The 21,678-nt window shown below is 38.2% G+C and overlaps 1 protein-coding gene across 1 annotated transcript in view; it reads right to left on the minus strand.

Moving 5' to 3' along the window:
- Window positions 1-1,379: 1,379 nt before the first annotated feature.
- The window catches only part of col24a1 (collagen type XXIV alpha 1), a 73,420-nt gene continuing 53,121 nt past the window's right edge, over window positions 1,380-21,678 (minus strand). The window contains exons 38-60 of the mRNA XM_087785367.1: window positions 21,489-21,542; window positions 21,307-21,414; window positions 20,404-20,457; window positions 18,632-18,685; window positions 18,474-18,530; window positions 17,168-17,221; window positions 16,804-16,857; window positions 16,636-16,689; window positions 14,681-14,734; window positions 13,663-13,770; window positions 11,670-11,777; window positions 11,477-11,584; window positions 9,931-9,984; window positions 9,782-9,844; window positions 8,085-8,138; window positions 7,974-8,009; window positions 7,126-7,161; window positions 6,743-6,769; window positions 5,539-5,604; window positions 5,263-5,431; window positions 4,997-5,106; window positions 3,115-3,351; window positions 1,380-2,297 (exon numbers count right to left, since the gene is read on the minus strand). Coding sequence (XP_087641493.1) covers window positions 2,151-2,297; window positions 3,115-3,351; window positions 4,997-5,106; window positions 5,263-5,431; window positions 5,539-5,604; window positions 6,743-6,769; window positions 7,126-7,161; window positions 7,974-8,009; window positions 8,085-8,138; window positions 9,782-9,844; window positions 9,931-9,984; window positions 11,477-11,584; window positions 11,670-11,777; window positions 13,663-13,770; window positions 14,681-14,734; window positions 16,636-16,689; window positions 16,804-16,857; window positions 17,168-17,221; window positions 18,474-18,530; window positions 18,632-18,685; window positions 20,404-20,457; window positions 21,307-21,414; window positions 21,489-21,542 — 1,866 coding nt within the window. The 3' untranslated portion in view covers window positions 1,380-2,150. The remainder of the gene's footprint in view (window positions 2,298-3,114; window positions 3,352-4,996; window positions 5,107-5,262; window positions 5,432-5,538; window positions 5,605-6,742; window positions 6,770-7,125; window positions 7,162-7,973; window positions 8,010-8,084; window positions 8,139-9,781; window positions 9,845-9,930; window positions 9,985-11,476; window positions 11,585-11,669; window positions 11,778-13,662; window positions 13,771-14,680; window positions 14,735-16,635; window positions 16,690-16,803; window positions 16,858-17,167; window positions 17,222-18,473; window positions 18,531-18,631; window positions 18,686-20,403; window positions 20,458-21,306; window positions 21,415-21,488; window positions 21,543-21,678) is intronic.

The following is a 21,678-nucleotide window of genomic DNA, read 5'->3' on the forward strand; positions in this document are numbered from 1 at the left end:
CAAGCTGGCGATCAACCATCCAAATAGAAGGAGTAAAAAAATAAAAACTTATAATGAATGTAGCATTACAGAAGTTATTAAGCAGTGAGCTGGCGATACAATGTGATACAGTAAGCTTTAAGCATTTTTTTTCTATTCAAATTATGTATAGTAGGTAATAAAGTAAAACCAATATGTATAATAAATATCTGAGATTCAGTACGTTTTCCTTTCTTGCTGAGATCCAATTTGCACATAAATCTATCTTCTTTTCCTTCCGGCTGCTACCTTCAGGGATCACCACAGCGAATCAACCTCCTCCATCTAACCCTGTTCTCTGTATCCCCCTCTCTCACACCAACCAACTTCATGTCCTCTTTCACTATATCAATAAACCTTCTCTTTGGGCTTCCTCCAGTCCTTTATATTTTATTATTCTTGTTTTTATCGCTATTGTGGCCGGGAAGTTAAAACAATTTACAAAATATAAAACAATTTCCAGTAAAAAATGAACAAACTCTGAAGCTTTTTGTGAATGTGTTTTAGGAAATACTAATTTAATCTAAAGACACCTGCTCAAGCCTGAAGAACAGTTACCTGAACAATGCTGTTTACACTGATCAGTGTTTCACAAAAGGTCAGAGGTCAAATCACAAAGTTCGCTCCTGTCTTAGTACACGTTGGGAAAAAAATCTTAACCGTTAGTAGGAAGACATATAGATCTATGATACACTGGTTACTATGGTTTATGCATTGGTTGGACAGTGGATTTCAGAAAGTGTGCTTTACATGTAGCAGCAGTCATTTGTCACATTTTAGGTAAAATATTTTTTTTTTCAGAAGTCAGAAATAACACAACGTTCCTTTCATACCATCTCTCTCTATCCCAGTGTAATCACTGATAACTAAGAAAAAACAAACCTTTACAGTATCTGAGGTATTGATTTCTTTTTTTTATATTAAAGAAAGTAAAGTCAACGTATTTTTTATGTTTCATAAAGCCATCATGAATATAATAGTTTGCAGGATCAGCATGAGGGTGTAAATGTATCATGCCATGTGTGGGTGCATCTTATTTTTTGAGCCACTTTTATTGTCTGAAAATGTGTATATAATTTAAAAAAAATAACATGTTCCTGGAAATGGTTTTATATAAAGATTACTCATTGGACACATGCGTGTGCACACATGTCTTGGATTTCTTCTGTTAGAAATAAAAAAATATCACACAAAATGTCCTCAGTTCTTTGACACAGTTTCATGTTATTATTTAAAGTTGTTATACAAATTAATATTAGATTACATTTGATTAAGACTTTTAAGTGTGAATTTATTCAACCTTCATGAAATAAAAACACCAGCAGAGGATAAAATGTTACATTTATTATTTACACGTTCAACATCAATCTCTACGAACTTTAGATACTTGTTACATAATTTAAAAACAAGTGTGTTTTCTGGACTCTGGCTGTCTGTAGCTGCCAGTCACTCAACCCTCTCTACTGTTTGTGAAACACACCAGCACACAACTTAAATACTGAATCTGAGAGTATAACTTACTGCGGTACAGTAATGTGTTGAAACGAGACAAAAGGTTATAAATTAACATACAGTATGTTGCCAATATATACACAGGACAGGTGAGTGATAAGTAACGTGTTGCAGCACCAACGACAGGTTTCCCCTGAAGAGTCAGAAACGTGGAAATGTGTTAAAATCATAAATTACAAGTGACCAGATCAACATGAAAACACAAACAAATCTTGATGTAACCGGTACATACAACACAGTTCAAATATATTTTGATGTCGTCAGTAACTAGTCTAGGAAGCACGTGAGCAGGTAGAGGTAGAGCGCCACCAGTCGTGATGAGCAGGACTGGGAAGGACAGAAGACTTTTGAGAGTCTGTGGCACCGCTTCCACATGCTATTGCACCATACGTTGATAGGTCATCCGGAGGGCTCCTCTGGTTGTGGCCCCCTGCTTCCCACAGCGACAGTGAGAGGTTGCTGTGTCGTGTGGCCCAGAAATGAGGAACTAACGTGGGTCCATGATCAACTTGAGCACCATTTGACTGCCTCAGAACTAAAATGATAAATATATTTATACGTTTGTCTGTTTTTGCTTCCACTGGGTCTTCACTTTTGTTCAATAAGGGTCCTGTTGAGTGTCAAAGGAAGCAAACCGGGCCCACTTCTACGTTTATCTGACTTTTGGGGTGAAGTGTGGGGGGTTCCTCGACGCTGACGATGGGGAGCTGATAGCTGTCATGAGTGTGGAAGGAGAAGCGTGACTGATGCCAGCTGCCATCTTGGATCTGGAGAAGAGAGAGAAAGAAGGGGATGAACTTTTGAACCCATGTTACACAACAGAACAACGGCAGCTCCAGTTGAGATGTCTGGACTAGAACTTAGATGCCTAATCTCGAGCTGGGCAAAGTACCCGGATTCTTGAAACTATAGTCTATGAAACTATAAAACTGATGATGTAACTCACATCTAACTAATGATTTGTATTTCCATAGTTCCTTTATCAATTATATAAAAACATGGATATCAAATTAAAAAACGTTCAATAACATAAAAATACATTTATTTTTAAAATGTCATAGAATAATTACACTTTTAAATATCCTTAGTTAACATTTATTTCTCGCTCTGTCTTTGTAACTTCATCATATTTCTCTTGTATTGTCTCTGGGTCAAGGTGACCCAGACCCGGAGGGCCTGAAAACAAACGTGTTTGTGGCATCTCTTGTGTTGCTTCTGGGTGTTTGGGTCACTTTGACCCTGAGATAACGCAAGGGTTAAGGATATTTTCTCCTTTCTCCCCATATTTCCTTTTGGAGAACAGTCACAGTGTATAACATTATTTCTTTGTAATTTTTATTGTATTCCCTTAACTGCTTTCTATTAACCTGAAACCACCCTGATCTCTCAGTATTATTTTGGGGTGATCCTGTGCCGAAAGGGATTGACATCTGCATGTTCTGGTCACTACTAGAAAGAGGCTCTGTAAGAAACCTCTTTCTAAAACTCAATTTGTTTTTAATTGGGCTGACTTTGCTTAACTGTGATGCAATTTCAGATCAAACCACCAAACAAATTCAATCACTTCTCTCTTGTTCTTCATACCTTGCACTCATCTTTCAGCACATGTGGTTCAAGTAGTGTGTCTTTTTCAAACATCTGTTTGTTCCAGCCACGAAACCGAAGTCTGACGTCCTTCGCTGGTTCAGGTCCAGTGGCGCTGAAGCTGTCAGTGGTGCTGTTGGCAGGATCTGCTCGGCAATGGAGCGTGATGCTTTGCCTGGCTTCGGCACTCAGTAGATGGAGAAACTTCATTTGGACTTTCCCGGCAGCAAACACCATCTGTGGCAATAAAACAGACACAAGAGTCATTAAATCTGGATAAGAGCAAACAGGCAGCGGCTGGATCACCTGAGAGTGAAATATTATGAAGTATTAAAGGGATACACACAAAGACTGTGCAGTTTTTCAATAAGGAGAAGAAGAAATGAAGAAGCCTTGTTCATGTTTCAGCTCTGGAATAATCACCGCAGTGTATTTTAAAACAGTTGAATCTTTACGCCCACATCACTAACATAAAAGTGCTCTGCCAGAGTTGGATTTGTTTTTGCCACCTATTGTTTTAATCTCAGACTGTGTAGAAGTATACAAAACTCATCAATGACAAGATGGGCCTGGTGATAGGTTAAACCTGGTCAATAGACTGAGGAATCTAAAAAATAATGATCCTTTTGTAAAGTTAATAAAAGTCAGAGTAAACTGTGTACACAAGACAGTGTGCAGGAGGAGCTTTGCTAGGTACATTCAGGTCCGGGGAGAGTGAGTTAATCTCACATGGCTCATTTTCAATACATGTTTAATGTTTGTATTTTAAGATTTCAATCAGGGAAAATGAAACGGAAACTAGAATAAAGCTTAAAAATATTTATTGTAGGTGTCAACACCTATCTATCCCTACTGGGTCTGCAGTACTAACCTCAAATATCCAATGCAAATTCTTACTACGAGTCCTCCTCTGACTGGATCATAAGTCTATTGTCATTCATGAAGTGTTGGATCATTTCAGCTCAGTCACAAACATCCCTTCAAGAATGCTTTCCAGAAGAAATGATCAGTAGACGTGATCCAGTCCCTCACAGATGGAGGATCTCGTTTATACCATGAATAACTAAAAGTGTTGTCAGTGCAGACACACAGTCATCCATCAACCAATTAATTATTCAGTCAGCGCTTCTTGACTTTTCCATATGCCGTTGGGAATGTTTTTTACAGACAAGGTATTAAGCTCATGAACTCATTGCTAGGCCAGAAAATACCCATCTCAACCCTCTCATTGTATAGAGGTCCAAACCTGACTTATGCACAGTCGACTTTTTCCCCTCGACCAGTGACCTACATAGAGAAAATAACCGTTTTCCATTTGAAGGGGAAAACATGACGTAAATCCAAGAGCTGTCAGTTTGTTTGTTTGGTTAGTGCTTACTTAATTTAATAGGTTTAAAGTAGTTAGTGGACTTAAGTGGATGCACAGTTTTGGCATAGACCATCCTAAGAATTATTTACCACCTTTGACATGATTTGACTTCCACCATCAAGATATACATAATATCTTTACCTAAACACCACCAATATCACAGAAGTGATCCAGGATTGATAATGAGCAAAATGAAGACTATCTTTTATCTCAATTTCAGACTTTTTTAAACAGTATTTTTGTTCCCAATTAGTTCTAAGATACTTATGTAACATACATGAAATATGGTTGAGATAATTGTTGTGAGGGAGTTGTTGAGGTGATTCCCATCAACAAATCAGCCTGTATCTGAATCCACCACAAGTCAACTGTATCTGGTCACTAATAGTAAGTCGCTGTGCTTGAGGCTTTTATCATGATAGATATGAACACGGTTCTATCTAATAACTCTGTAGAAGATTAAACTTTTTGAACTGTAGCCTTGAACAAAAACGATCTGGAGCTGTGTGTTACCTTGTTAGAGGCCAGTGGGTGCAAACAGGTCTGACCTCCTGCGGTGAAGTTGCAAAAGACCTGGAAGGCATCAGAGGTACAGCCCAAATTTGGATCAATCCAGAACCAACCTATGAACGAAGCAAGGAAGAAAAATGAAGAAGAAAATTTGATATACAGGTGACTTTTTGTTGATGTTGCTGTCAAACAATCCACTTTATCATCCGTGAAAGAAGCTTCTCGACCAACAACTCTGTCGACATCTGCAAAAGCCACTCCGCTCTCACCATCTTTAGGTTTGTGATGACAGTCCATCAGGTCTTTGCACACTCGGGTCGGGTTCTCTCGTGTTCCCAGAGGCTTTTTGATACTCTCGATCACACTGCTCAGGTAGTGGAGGGTCTTTAGGATCTCTGAGTTCTGGTCTGGCAGACTCATCTCAGTGTTCTGGAAATTCTGGCAGAACATAATGTCAAGATCATAAGGTGAATACACACTGAGTTAACTGTTACTCTTATACATTGTATAATTTTGCTTCTAAATAAAGAACGTAACAGATTTACCTCCACCCTGTGTGCCGCAGTAGAGTCAGACACGCTGTAGAATGGTGACTCGTCATATAACAGTCTCTGTGGATTTGCAACAAATAATAACACGTTAAAAGATTTGAATTGAAATAAAAAGTTGCTCAGATAAATCCAGCGTTACACACACTCTTCTCCACAATAGCTTAAGAAACAGCAGCCTTAGCCCTGTATCAATAAACCATCACATTCCCTACTTCATTCAAGGGAAGAAAAACACATTCCATGCGGTGTAAACATCAAGACGTGTCCAGATAAAGAGGCTTTCAGTACATCTGCCTTTCTTGCTTTTATAGAAAAGCCAAAAAATATCCTGGAGTATTTTCTGATAAGCAACCAGATGAGCATTTTTATTAGAGAGCAGAGAAGCCCGTCGGCCGTGCTGCAGCTTCTAATCAGGAGATTCGATTTGGATCAGGCTTATCTGAAGACGGCTTTTGACTTCTTCCAACCAAATGTGTACAGTCTTTATTTACCTGAAGTGAGACTTCAATGGTAAAGTGTCAGGCTATATGACTACAGAGTAGCTTAATAAATAGCTTATTTATTAGTAGTATTTAGCTTTTCAATATTACAAGCACCAGTCTGACCTTGATCAAATATCAAGACAGGAGAAGCAGACAACTATTAGAGCAGATTGAACCAAGGCAATTCAAGCCCAACATTGGTTAATGTAGATCACCTTAGACGCACAACTTTCACTAGTCACTGCTGCTTCCCAGATTAGCTACACTCAGACAATGTGAGGCGAAACATCAGTGTTTGTTTAATGTTTTTCTTTAAAAGAAATGGATTCATTTGGAGCCAGAATACCCAAGCTGAACACATTTTTCAATAACACTGTCAGGTGACAATAACATTTTTATCCTCAAATACCTTTCATTTCACTTCTGCATTTTACTAAAATGAATTTCTTCTTCAAAAATGATTGTCCAATGCTGAATATAAAATAGAGCCATCTAGTGGTTAATCACCAAATTTGTATTTTTTTTGTCAAAGTCCGGTGGAAATATGTCTCCAGCATATTCTGCAGGCCACAACAAATCACATGATTGGCTAATATTAGCCCCAGAGCCATGGGCATCATCTCAAAGCAACTCCATTCCTTTAATTGTTATTTTAAACACAGTTGTTAATTTACTTGAATTATTACATGTAGAAAATGTAAAAGTAAAGAACTTACTGATGGACCTGGAGCTCCAGGAGGCCCCTGAGAAATAAACACAGGTAAAAAAAAATATCACTGTCTGGTTATTTTATCTTTTATGTGCCTCCTGTGACAGTGAGGGTGTTTTTAATCGAGATGATATGTGTGACATGTGAAAGTCATTTTTTTTAAATAAGATGTTTAATTCTTTAATACATTTATTTATTTATTGATAATACCTTAATAAGTTGCAATTTTACGACCTATTAGACAAAGCCAAATGTGATTTTTCAATTACTATACATTTTCTGAGAAAACTGGTTGAAACAGATTGTGTTGGGATATCATGTTATAAAGATGCAGTGACACTAATATGTCTAGAATTTTAAATGCATTGACTTTGTTTGTAAAGTTCTCACCCTTGGTCCTGGATTCCCCTGAGGTCCTTGAGGGCCCTGTAAAAAAACAACGAGTCGAATATCATCATTATTCATAGAGTATTTTAATAAACTATAATTAAACTGCGAGAGACAAACTCAGCAATGAGCTACAGAAATAGCGGTCCACTACTGCCCCCTACGGCTTACTGGAAAACTACTCATTCACATGACAGCTTTAATTCTCTGAGACCTTCCATGATCACGAACCAAATATTCTGCATCATCTTTGTGGGAGAATGAGGAGGATAAAAGACCTTCTGTGTACACAGTGGTGCTTGTGTGTGGATGCAGAAGGATTTAGGCTTAGCTGGGAATTTCATTTTGGTTTACATTACCCACTGGATGCTGGGAGAAAAATTGAATATGCAGACGTTGCTGTGGTGCTAACATTTGGACAAGGCATTTCCTCAGTTGTGTTTGCACAAGAGAGAACTATAAGGCTCCAAGGAAAAGAGGAGACTTTAGGTGCCCTAACTATGCACTTCTTAATTAAATATAAGATTTAATGAAATTGGAGAGAGCAAGAGAGCTTAGCATACAGATTGTGCTTGTAAACTGTCAAAGCTCCTGAAAAATCATTTCTCGGGCAGTAGGTGGTGTCTCTTACTGAAGATCCTTTTATAATCAGATAATTTCATATAATTTGATACATTGTAACTAATGTCATTATTACTTTATTACCAAATTGCATTTTGGGTGATGTTTAGGTCAAGTCACCTATGGGACCACTGTCAAATTCAAACCATGAAGAAGACCTGAACTGACCAGATTGTCATCCAACATTCTTCAGCATGTAGTTTTTCTCCCCAAATAAAGACATTTCTCACCATTTCTCCACTGTTTCCCTTCGAACCCCGAAGACCCTGCAGAAAACAAAACCAAGAATGTCTATTAAAATCAAGCACTTAGCTTGTGTAACAAGTGGATGAAGCACGTACCGGCCTTCCGATGGGGCCCATAACACCTTCAGGGCCGACCGGTCCAGTAAATCCCTGAAGCAAACACGAGTGGAGTGAAGGTCAGTACACTTCCATAATGATTGCTGAGGGAGTTTAGTTAGAGTTCCACACATGCATTTGATTGTGTTCCACATCTCTTTGTAAGTCTTGAAGTGGAAGTTTTCACCAGAGATCAGCCCTGTCTCTATCTTTCCTTTATGAAGTGTTGTAATAACATGGCGTATACATTTAGGAGTGAAGGAATGAATTCACTTGTTATCTACTTCATCAATGTACTTCATCTTCATCGAGAAAACGTGGCAGACACGCAACAGAATCTGTAAAAACTTGTCCTGGTAACAAAAGGACAGAAAAAGATTACCGGAACTGGAGAACAGTTTCTTCCCCTTTGTTGTGTGTGTGATTCATGTTTAATTGTGTCTTGATCTTTGAAGAAAATATACAATTTGAACTGTGATTGACTAACAACATAATGTTTGTGTAAAAGTTTCATTACACAGTATGAGCATAAATGTTCCCCAGCTGGTTCAACAAATGTTTTCCAATGGTGGCAACGGTTGATTTACCACGATCACAGTTTGTGTACTAAATTGCGGGCCCACAGCAGAGTTTTGCGTGTAGGAAAAAAAAACAACAAAGAATTGCATGTGACTTACTAAGACTAATGTGCAATTAAAAACAGGAAGTGTTGGAGACACGTTTGTTTAAATTACAGATTGCATCTGGCAAAACATGTGCTTGTCCTGATGATAGGACCCAGAACAGGACAAAAATATAATTTCTTATTTACGAAAACAATTATTTACTGTAGACTGATCTAGTCTAATGCAAAGAAGAAGTGTGTTGGGATTATTTTCAGAATAATATGTTGGTTTTAATGTACCGACTGGAGCTCACTTGTCACCATCTTCATCATCGTCCAAAACAACACTCTTGAAAGCATCCAAATACCTCTGTCTGTAACATTTATGCTACAAACATGCTTAAAATAGTGACTTGTTTATGTTTTTTCAGGTCCAATTCCTCTTGTCAAGGCTTGAATACCATATGGACATTAGAGTAACACAGAGATGTTTTTGAATGTGTATTTTTGAAAGGAAAATTAAGATGAAGAAAACTGAGCTACAGTTGCTTTATTGAAGTGAACATACATTTTTGCCTATTACTCTAAAAAGGAATAGATTACTCTAAGAATAATCACAACCCTTATTTGACATGAGGGTGAGTAGAAAATTAGTGCAGATTAGATTTTGGATGAACTATCACTTTAATGTCTGTTAAATCATCCATCCTTACTATAAAGTGCCCTCTGTTGACAAGAGAGTTCAAGTCTTACCTATGGTTTGTGCAATCCTTTGGGAAAAACTAAGGAAGGAATGTATAAATGCAAAAGCTTGATAAATCATATAGAGGGTGATGAATATATAATATATATTTGCTTTTGGTTCTGCCAGAAACTACTGAACTGCATGTTAATGCCCTATAAGCTGCATTTATGAACAAGTCTTTTTCGGATACTTTGGAGGAAAACAAAGCAACATGCGCTTTAAGAAAGGCAACCCATGAATAAATGATAGATCCACTTCATTGTCTATTATAAACCAAAACTACTCAGTTTGTCATGACAGCAATTTATGAGGTGTTTAGGTAATACAGATCCACATTATTAGCCTTACCAGAGGGCCCATGGGACCTTTGGGACCTGGGAAACCTTTCAAACCCAAATCTCCATTAGGTCCCTGATTAAAGAAAACAGAGACTGTGTTATCTATACATATCATCAAAGACCATCATAGTCAGTCAATATTTAGTGAAATACGATTACCTTTGGACCTGGAAAACCTTGCAGACCAACGAGCCCGGGGTCACCTGCTTCCCCCTGCGTGACATTTCATTGTAGAGATGAGACCTTTCATTTCTAAAGGCATGCTGGTGATCGACTCAACAGACTTGACCATCTTTACTGTAGTTTTTAACTCTGATTTGGAGCTAAGCGAGAGGTTGGCCTCTGTTCGCAGTATGCTTTTTCAACCTGTTATAAAACACAAGTTCTAGTGAAAACACAGAAGTTTGACCTCTAAAACTCCACATCCATCTCCACAGAAGTGGGACACGCACACAGAGGTTCATGTCTGGGTCTACAGAAGCCCCATCCTGCGTTCACAGAGCAGACACACACACTGATAGTGGTTTAAATGTCTGCCCTTGATCCTGTGTCAGTCGGGGTGGCAGCCACTGTGTTTGCACAGCGAGTCGTCCACATCCTCTAGACAGCTCCACTTTCGGGCCAGCAATTTGGCAAAGCGGCTCTATTCACGAAATTCTGTTACGAGATCTGACCCAAGGGCCCGAGTCGGCTCTCAGATTCTTCTGCATCAATGGCGGCAAGTAGAGGAGGGTCGGGAGAGCAAGAGATTGAATGTTCTTTCTTTTCACTTCACTTATATAAGAAAAGTAGAGCACCTTTTTTCAGGTCTCTGGAGTGTGTAGATCTTACATAACGTTGCCCTCGTCTGTGAAATGTTTCCATTCCTTGCCCAGATCATTTGTTACATTCTGGGTGGAAAAGTGTCAGACAGACACATTTTTAACCTCGCCGCAGATCGACTTTCTGAGCCCCTGAAGCTAAATTTAGACAACTATTTAAGAAAGTCTGCTCACTTATAAAGAACTCTTTTTGCAAGATAAACATTCCAAAGGATGGTATCAATTTTAAATGGGCGCTTCAGAAACCAAACAGGTTATTTAATAAAGCGACTTCAAATTTGAACATCCTGCTGGAAATAAAGGCGGAGTCAGCAGATTTTTCATTCGGAGTACAAAGAAGCAGTTACTAAAAGAGTCATTTGTGTAAATTCATTTTCCTCTATTACAAAGAAATAGGTTGAAGAGAAGCTAAAAGGACACTGAGGCAGCCAGTACAGAGTGACCGAGTTGACTTCAGCCTTTGGAACAACAGCAGTTCACTGGCTTCATCACTTTTTAGAAATCTGAAAACCTGCCCAGAATTCCTCAAAGAAACACAAAAGCAGTGGTCAAAACATCAGTTTGTAAATTTGTTGGAAATACTCCTGAAAGGATTAAATCACCAGCTAAAGTCAGAGAACAGGGTTTTTTTCTGCTCACATAACTGACATTACACTAACCCCATGTGCTTCTAAAGTAGGACATCTTAAACACGGACAAGATTCACCTGCATGTATGTCAAGAGCTACACATGCTTCTCAGTACAATAACTCATGAATGGGATTTCTGATTAAAATATATGATATTAAATTAAATATATTAAATTATCTTAAAACATACTTCGATAGGCATAAAGTCTTAAGGTGGTTATTAAATAGATTAAACCAAATACAACAGACAAACACCTGTTGTCCTTTTAATCCGGGGTCTCCACTCTTTCCCTGATCACCAGTGGTCCCCTCCAAACCTTTAAACCCAGCGGACCCCGTGTCTCCACGCAGGCCGAGCACACCCTAAACACAAGCCAGACAAGTGTTATTAATTCATATAAAATAAAACTGTTTTCTTGTGGAGCAAACTTATTTAAAGTTATTTCACCTTCTGTCCTGGTGGTCCATCATCTCCAGGTGGTCCAGGTAGTCCAGCCTCTCCTCTTGGACCTGGGCTTCCAGCAGGTGCCTCCTGTCCAACCAAACCTCTCTGCCCCTGCAAACAAGCATCAAGAGTGAAAAAATGGATCCAGGTGCAGTAAGTTCCTCCTCATGATGTTGTTTTTAAGTCATACTTCAAAAGCCCTCCACTGTTTGAAATCTTGGCAAACAAGAGGTTATGAGAATGAAGCTCATTATGACGTAATAATGGGCGCGGCGACAAACCTCGATGCTTGACCAATCACAGCATGGGGTGTGCTTATGATAAAAAAGATTTAATCTCCAGAAAATGTTTTCAGTGGGCGGGCTTTAATTAAATGTCGTAATGTAAATGTCTTCATTAAAAGAGAGTTTTGTAGAAACAGACACATACTGATGAGTACATAGAGGTCAAAGATCAACACATTAGTTGCTCTTTAGACACTCTGAATGGCACACTTTGTACAAAAATAAAATTCCGATTTATGTTTTTCTCACTAAACGATATACCATAAAGTTTATGCAGTGGAAGATACATGAAGTTTGCTGGTCTCTCTGGTCGTAATATGACTTGACAGTGTGCTGTAAAAATGTTCTCATGCCATCGACTGCCTGTCACTGAGCTGCCTTCTCGCACCGCAGACCATAGCGGTTTCCTGCTCCATCAGCAGTGCGGTGGAGCAGAAAGGGGGAGCGAGTGATATTAGAATAACAGACTGAGTGGCTCGACACCTCACATATGGCTTCTGTTTCTCCATCAACAGGAGACGAGAAGATAAATCGCCTGGAATTACAGCTAAAGGTTTACAGGGCGAGTCCCTGCCCGAACCTGTCAACAGTGAGCTCCTTGCATAAGACGTCTGCAGACCTAATGAGATGACTCAGGGACTTATTAAGACTGACCCCATGGACCATGAAAAGAATGATTATGATACTGAAGAAACAGTTATGAAAGATCTGACTTTTTTTTAAGTTGTTGTGAGGTTGGGATGATCCAGATGATCACGTGTTGCTGAAATATTCACGATGTTGCAAAGCTTTTGAACTGGAGATGTTGTTCGCTGCTGCTCAAACTTCCTCACATTCTCATCTATAGTCACATCGGCCAGGATTGACTTTAGATCCATGACCCCGTCTCTCCTTGAACTTTCCTTGAACTTGCTTTAATAATGTTCAGAACATTCCTGTTAGATAAGGGAATATCTGTTTGGAATTTGATCAGCCGGTGACTTCAGTATGTGTATGAAGAAATCCTGTTACTACATTTGTCAAACACTGGACATCTTAGATTTTTTCATGTATTGAGGGATTCTGCTGGGTACAGTTGGAACGTCGAGTGGCCATAATGATATACTGTGTACATTTTTGGTTGTGTGCAATGTTTAGTGTTTTGCTTTTTAAAGGATTGATGATTTCTGCCCTCTAGCTCTGTCCCTCAATTCCTCTAGTTCAGATAACTACTTTAGGAGCCAAAAAGCCACTTGGACTTTTTTAGCATGTGTCCCTCATCTCTAGAGTGCCCTACAACCACATTATATAAATAGACACATTGTATGTTTAAACTTAATACTCTTTTACATGAATCCCATCACACAATTTGATCATGTTAATGTATATTCTTTGATTTGTATATACTGTTTTTACTTTCAATTTTATTTTACACAAGTTGTCGTAAAGTGTTATAATACATCTGGTATTGTAAGGTTTACTGTAGTTGAATGTTATGTTACAGTTTTATAGTCACTGTTTAATTCCTCACTCAAAATTAAACATTTGATTTATACAACATTTCCTGACAAGATCTTGAACGAAACCTGAATACAAAGCATTTCATTAACTAATTGTTTCTATATTTAATGTTGGTGTCAGTTGTCCAGTAAGCCTTTGCTCTCCTGGCAAAAAAACTTAATTAACATTGAATTATAAGAAATATACAGAAATAATTGAATTTTTTTTTTTACCTTTCGTCCTCTTTTCCCTGGCATTCCTGGTAGTCCGGTCGGTCCAGGTGGACCATCAGGTCCTGAGTAACCGATTAATCCGACTAGTCCAGGTAAGCCAAAAGATCCCTGCATGAATTCACAATGTCGGTGATTTTAGTGAAATAAACAAAGGGAATTAAAATATACTGTAGAAGTCTGATCTGCAGAAAACAAGTAGAACCAAAAAGAAATATTTTCTGTTTCTGTTCAATCTATATGATTCTTATCTACTTTCCAGACAATGCATGTTATATATATATAAGATATATATTATTATATATATTCTTTTTTACAGATAACTTGTCAAGATCGATCATTGTGCACATGGAAGTTTAGAACAGGGATTTTAAATTAAATAGCTTCAGGGACAATTTTTTACTGTAAACACAGTCAAGGTAGTAGGTCAAGTGAAAATAGGTTTAAAAATTGTAACAGGAAACATGTCAGAAGCCGTTTTAGTGTCATATCTCTGTAGTTCAACCCCGGAATCTACTCATTAGGTTTTTTCTCCTTGACCCACTAACACAATCTGCTCCCTTATATTTAGTTTTCCGTTCTAGATAGCGTATGGAAGTAATCAACTTGTTACTTGGCCAAGCTTTAACAAAATTATAAAAATTTGTCCTCTTTTATGTAATTAAAGCTCTTGTGGATCACTCTAAAATCACTTGTCAGGCGAGGACTATAGTTTTATTCTGGGGATTATGAGTCACCGTGAACCCCTTATAATAAAGGAAAGTGGTGTCACCTCAGGAAACCCACACAGTCAATTAGACAATACATAACTCAAAGCTAGAATTGTACCATTGAGCTGAACGAACTATTCCTGCCCCTCAATAAAAGGCACGTTGGTTACGAATGGTGAGCAAAAGCAAGATGAGGGGGGAGACTTTTCTCTGCTGTTGTGTCCCACAATATTATGAGGAAAAGGCTGGTTTATTTTCCTATGAAATATTTGAGGGAGCCATGTGCCCGGTCAACGTGATGCAATACTTACTTCAACTCCCGGGGCTCCTCTCAAGCCCCTTGCTCCTTTCTTTCCCGCTGAGCCCTGAATAAACACACAGGAATAAATAAAACAAACACAGACTTCCACCAAAACACACTGGCTTATATCCCTCACTGGCGCCACCACCAAGGAAGGAGGCGGTGTAACAAGCAGCTAAAGACAAATATCAGCATTAATGTTATTTAACTTATGACAAATAAACAAAGGAGTCGTCGCTGTGGACGCTGCTCAGTTGTCTTTGATCAAAAGAATCTTTGTGAACACCAGATCCCACAGTGGAGCAGGATGCTCATGCCTGGACCAAGTGGAATAAATTAAGACCATCTCTCATATTTTATATAATCACACATTGAATCCAAAAATTCCTCCTACTCAGAAACCAGATATCTGTGGACACGTCTCTAATAGAAAAGCAAAATGTGATTGAAGACGCTAGAGGTGGTTTCTCAAGAGAACTTCTGGTTGGAAGTTGAAGCATATCAGTTCAAGAACAACCGGTTTTCACCAGAATATATTGAGTCAAGGCAGGATGCCAAAGCTGTCTGCAAGTCCAAGAACAAAAGAGAGTATCTTTGATGAAGATCAGGAGATAAGGAACGACTTAACTGAGCGGCGTTCTTCTCTTAAGGAAAGAACTGGCAGATCTTTTGCTTTTCATCTTGACTCATTATTTCTCACTTCAAATCCAATTTTGTTCATTAACGCTAAGTTTAACAGAAGCGATTCATTTGAGCGAAATCGTTAAACAATTCGCTCATTGTTTGGGTCGACGGCAGAACCTTGTTTTGAAGATTTTTGTGTTTCTGCTCTGGGAAGTTCTTGTTGATGAGTCATGTTTCTGTTGGAATAATTATAGTTTACATTTCATTCTGTGTTCATTTTGTGCTAGAATCTTTCTATTTGGCAGGGTGGAGGATTACGCAACATCGGTGGACGAGCAATCAGATCTTGAATTGATTCACTTATTTGTTTATCATCAACTGCTTATTCCAATAATCAAGACTTTTTTTAAAGCATCATGTATTCATGCAGGACTAGCTTCATCACATGACTTGGATAAAACAAACTCTTTTTTTGAACAGGTCCATTAAGACTTAGATAGATTAAGAATTTTATAACAATTACACACAGCAAAAGTCAAAGCAAATTAAAACGGCATAATTATTTTTTGTTATTAAATGTAGGAGTTATTTACATGTTTTTTTTTTACTATTATGCTTCATACTGCAATTACTGTCCATTAAATTAAACGTTTTAACACAACAATTAAACCTCTTTTCTGATGTCAATGTGGAACTTATTTTACTGGTTCTAATAATATTGATATTGTGGTAGATGGACAGTATTTGTTTTGTAACAGTGTTATGACATAAATACATAAATGGCTCCCTTTATATTGTGTCGTTTTTTTCTAATTGAGGTTTTGTTGTTGATTATTTACCATTTGATGATTCAGTTAAGCTTTTTGGGAATGAATCTATAGTGATATGTCAATCAACCCCCCCTGTAAAGTTTGAGAGTGGTTGAGGGAGCATGAGGTGTAGTTTCCATACATAGTTGGACCACCACAGTCCACAGTAAACCCTGGTTTCGGCATGTGCTGGAACATGTGCTGGAGCACGTTTTATGCGATGGTCTACCATAATCATTACAGTATCGTGGGTAAAATAAATGAAACAATGGATGGAAATGAGTCACATTGTAGAAGCTAATGGAAACAATGCTGACCTGCTGTCCACGTGTGCTGTGCTAAAGCAACACAATATTAGTGTTTGAGCTTGTTTTTGTGGCAAATTCTTTGTGGCCAGTGTATTTAGAACAATATTTTTTAAAGTCCCCTATGTAAGAGATGGAGAAGAAAGCTCATTAAAAGTTCATTATTTGGCAACATTGATTATGAACAAGACACATATATATTGCCAAAGAGCTGTACAATTACTCACCAAAGCACCTGTTTCCCCCTTAGGACCTTGTTCTCCTCGTAACCCCGGTGAGCCCTTAGAGGAAATATCTCATCAAATCAGCAACAGAAATATTGTGACTTTTTACTTGGATGAGTGTACACAAAACATGGTGTTCTCAATACTAGGTTCTAATAAAGCCTCTCTTACCGGCAGACCTGGTGATCCAAGAGCCCCTCGAGGTCCAGTGACACCATCATGACCCTGAAAATGAGACGTGATTCAAATGGGTTAAGCTCTTTTTAGTTTGACAAGGTAACATTTGTGCAGCCTTTTTGCTTTTATATCGGGCCATAGTATGCATAAGCATTGCCAAGAGAGCAAAAAAAATAAATAAAACCCAACCAATGTTGAGAGCTTTTTAAATGAACTGCTCACATCCAATAATATGATTGTGTTAGAAGTGCATAACATAGTTAATTCACAATAATAGATACTTAAATTGACTTATAAGCTAATTAAAAGGTATATCTTTATATGTGTGTGTTGTATGTGATGAGAAAGAGCAGACTACCTGATAGCCTTCATCCCCTGGCTCTCCACGCTCTCCTCGTTCACCTGTGGGCCCCTGCACGGAAACAGGACACAGTGGTGAACACACATGCGTGAACAAAGGTTGTAAACTTTGTAAATTAATGACATAAATTGTTGTTTACAAGGGGGTTAGGTCATTTCACATGAATCCTTACTTTAAGTTGATAGGCATGTGAACAGAACAGAGGATGGTATTGTGCAGGCGAGCTGTGTAATTATGTAGTTAGCCAGATAGATAACCCAACCCTAATTATATGATCGTAGCCATACAGTCAAGTCCAGGAAACTTAATTGTCCAGCATTAGTTGACAGACCACTCTTGGAATAAATGTTTAAAACGGACATTTCTTCATTCGTTTCGATGTTTCTTTAGTAAATACTGGAATAATACGGAATGCTTTGTCTGGTTACATTGTATCAAATGTTTTCAGTTTCAATTTTAAAATTCTGGATCTTACTTTCAGAGATATTCATGGGCAGACTCCTCCTTACAACTTACACCTCTGAGATCTGTGGATCAGAATTCCTTCCTCTGCATTTGATGGATCTACTAGCGCCTTCAAGAAACATCTTAAGACCTTTTTATTTTTTTCCTTATTTTCTGGGACTTCTGTGTTTGTCTTATGTCTTGATTGAGATTTAAATTTGTATGTATTTTTAAACGTGATTTGCTTTTTGTTTTTCAAGCGCTTTATGACCCTGGTCTAGAAAGGCGCTTTACAAATAACTTTTAATAACTAACTCATTTACTTCCAAGATATCTAGTGTATGTTGAGCCGCACAACAGTGACCTCCATGTAAGGCAACATGCCAGTTAGAAACATCCACATACCTGAAAATCCGAGAAACCTTTCATCATATTTTTAAATGTACATTCCAGGTGCACAAGGCTGAGGTTCTCTGCTCAAGATGGTGTTTGGATAATCCTTACATAAGTTACGTAATTTAAAAAATGCATATCAAATCCGATTAAGATTTCGATATTTTAATTTTTATGCTAGGTGGGTGTGGTTGCTTAGCGAAGTGTACAACAGGTGGAAAAAAAGTGGCGGCCTCTTCAGGCCGATGCAGCATTGCTAGATTTTATTTTTAAACTTAAATGACTTATTCAGGACGCTTATGAAAAGCTGTCGGTGCATAACTGATGGATTGTTGGAGCCTTTAAGTGAGAGAAGAATGTGTCTGCACATGTGTGTGTGTGAGCTGAAGATGTTGATCCAGTTTATATAAAAGCTTGGCTACCACATTTGAACATTTAAAGACAAGAGGGAGGAAGCAAGACCTACTGGTTCACCTAAGGGCCCTGGAGGTCCGGGGGTCTTATTATCTTCTCCTGGATAACCCTGAAAACAGTGATGACGATAAAACAACATGTCAGTTTTTAATTCACACATTTAAATTAGGGAGAATTTATCTTGAGACAAAAGACCAGATCTCTAATTACCTTTTCGCCTTTTGGCCCAGGTGGTCCAATGGGCCCGGGTTTTCCTGGGTGACCCTATAGAAGCACAGCTGATTAAGCACAGCCCAACAGGATAATGCATGTTCTTTCCAGATTTCTATGAAGACTGTCAGTGTATGATTCTAAAGGCTTCAATGCTAACACAAACTTATAGATTCTGTCACTTGTGGAATTCCGCATTGGCCCCATTTCAACTGTCACTCATCACATCCAGAATGAAAGAATTTGATACACAAACAGTCCAAAAATGAACTCGAGCTAGCCTGTATAGGTTATATAACCTACAGCGGGTGGTGTTGGCGGTTCTTCAGCTGGCTCAAAACAACCTGCAGACTTCACCTTGTTCACTGCTTTTTTATTTTAATTTTAATTTGAAAGTATACAAATAAATATTTGTGTTTCTATGTTTGATGTTTAATAGTTAATTTCAGTCTTTTTATTATGATTTTGTGAAACATTTTCCAATACAGATGCAACAGAAACCTTTGGTTCAGCGTCACAATTTGTGCAGTTGTCTTGTTTCTGGTGTGTTTCCAATAAAGCACTTGAACTGACTCTGGGTGTTCATGCTCATGCCAGAGTGACACTGCAAGGCTGGCAGAAGTGTAATGCAATAAGAAATCTGACGTCTTGCAAAGGTCTCTTGATTCCAGCCCTAACTGTCTGTTTACACATTCAACTATATTCCTGGGAGATCTTGGATCAAGGACCAGATCATTATGTTCAGCACGTTTTGAGAATGAATAGAAGATTTGTAACTCTCTGTGGTACAAATGTTCTTGTTCTTGCTCTTGTTTGCAATATTTTGATTGAGTAAATTTCAAAAATGTTACTGCCACCTACTGTCCCATTGATCTCATTGTTATCAACAACATTCAGATAAACTAAAGTATAAATGTAAACAGTTATCTTTGTAACTTAGATTATTTAAAATCATTTGATATAAAATAATATGTAAAATTGTGTTTTGTTACCAAAGTTTACATGTAAATATTTTCTTTCATATCATAGTTTTCTAAAGATTTTCCATTTTAGTTTAAGCCCAAATCAACTATTTTACTAAATTATAAACTTTAGGAATATTGACAACACCCGCTTTCAGTTGCCGTACCTTTCTGTTTAGTACAAACATTTATAACAAAACTACTATTTAGATAAGGGTACATTTTAAGGTAAATTGATTTATATACGTGAATTAAAATAGGGAATATTAAAACAAGATCAACAGTAAAATAAAACTAACACAAATCACCTTAAATGCAAAATAATAAAATGGGATTAACAAAAATAATATTTTGGGGTACTCTGGGTCTTGTGGTTAACTTTTTGATTTTTTTTCTAAATGATTCTTCAAATCCTCCTCCTTGTTATAATCACGTTTTCTGGGCAGAATCAACCACTGTTGGCATCATCTGGTACACACATGTCAAATTTAGCTCCATTCCAAAGAATATTAAATCCATGCTCCACTGGCCTGTCGATCAACTTCCAAATATCACACTGTCCAATATGGGTTGGTGGAACTTGTGGGGATAAACCAAAGATGAGCATGTTTTTAATCTAAGGGGGTATCTGAGGCTGACAAAGACTAAGTGGATCTCTCCTAAATATCATAAGCCTCAGAGGAATGTGAGCTTACGAAAACAAAGTCAGTAATAACACCCACCATTGTTTGTGTTGCTACTTTCAGTTGCATATTTTCTGCACATTGTGTAAGATCTGCGGTTATGAAAGCCCAGGTGGAGGGAACTCACTGCGTATCCTGCCAGTCCGGGCTGCCCCTCCATCCCCATGACTCCAGGCTGACCCTTGAAGCAACAGAAAACACACACACCAAATAAACTCCACACTGTTTGTATTCTTTTTTCAACTGACGTTTGGCTAAATTTACCCCAACGAGACACACGTGTGGATTCTGACCCCGGACAAGATTTGTTTTATGATGGAGATATAAATCTGTCCGCCACTGTTATCTCACCACCAACTCAGCTGTTGTTTTGAAGCAAGAGCAGCTTCGCCGGGACCACGAGGCTGCTCAGAGGTTTATTTTGACTCCCAAACCATCAAGATCTTTTATTTTAACCTCAGATAAAGAAGGTCAACTTAATATTTACAGAAAGAGAAGACTTTATTGACTAAAATCTTCCAAAATATTGTTGCGCACAATTCGTGACTTAGTACACCACAAACACTGCTGCTAACCAATAAATATGAAAGTAAGTTTATAATCTTACTTTAACGGTTGGTGCTTTTATGAGGCACTTTTTACTGAAATAACTCTACAGAGGAGAGAAGAAGCAACTCTACGTTTATTTCACAAATATTTCAACCCAAAATGATAGCCCCTGCATCATCTGGTCAACAGTCTAGACTGGACACTGACGACATGGTTCAGATATCAGAATATGTCTAGAAAGACGAGGCTGTTTTCCTGTCATCCCAGAGCCTTCATGTGCATTCTGGAAATGATATTCACTATCCTGCAAAAACAACTAACTTCACGTTTTTAATGCTAAGTTTTGGTCCCAAAACACGAGGCCCCAGGGTGTACTTCACACAGATGGTAACAAGGAGGTGGTTCAAAACTTTTGAAATACACAACAACTGATTTGCATCTGTTATCTCTGTTCAGAAAAGAAGAAAACTGGGACACTAACTGGTGGTCCACGAGTTCCTCTGGCACCTTTCAGCCCGGTCTCGCCTGGTTGACCACTTTCACCACGCTCGCCTATTTCCCCAGCCAGACCCGGAGGACCTTTCTCCCCCTGAATAAAGTGACAAACCTCTGAAGTACATGATAAACATTTTCTTTGATGTTCAGTAACAGTCTCTTACATACCTTCTTCCCATGCCGTCCTTTGTTTCCTGGTGGTCCAGGTTTTCCCTCAGGACCCTGTGACGAGACACACATCAGACCATGATTACCAGTTATACCTTAAAAACTTAAAATGCATTTGCATTTGAAATCAATACCAAAGTAAAAATGTTTGCAATATTAAAAATAAGTATTAAAACATGTGTTTCTCTCA

The sequence above is a fragment of the Callionymus lyra genome, chromosome 2 (genome assembly GCF_982586985.1).
Source record: "Callionymus lyra chromosome 2, fCalLyr1.hap1.1, whole genome shotgun sequence".
Lineage (NCBI taxonomy): Eukaryota > Metazoa > Chordata > Actinopteri > Syngnathiformes > Callionymidae > Callionymus > Callionymus lyra.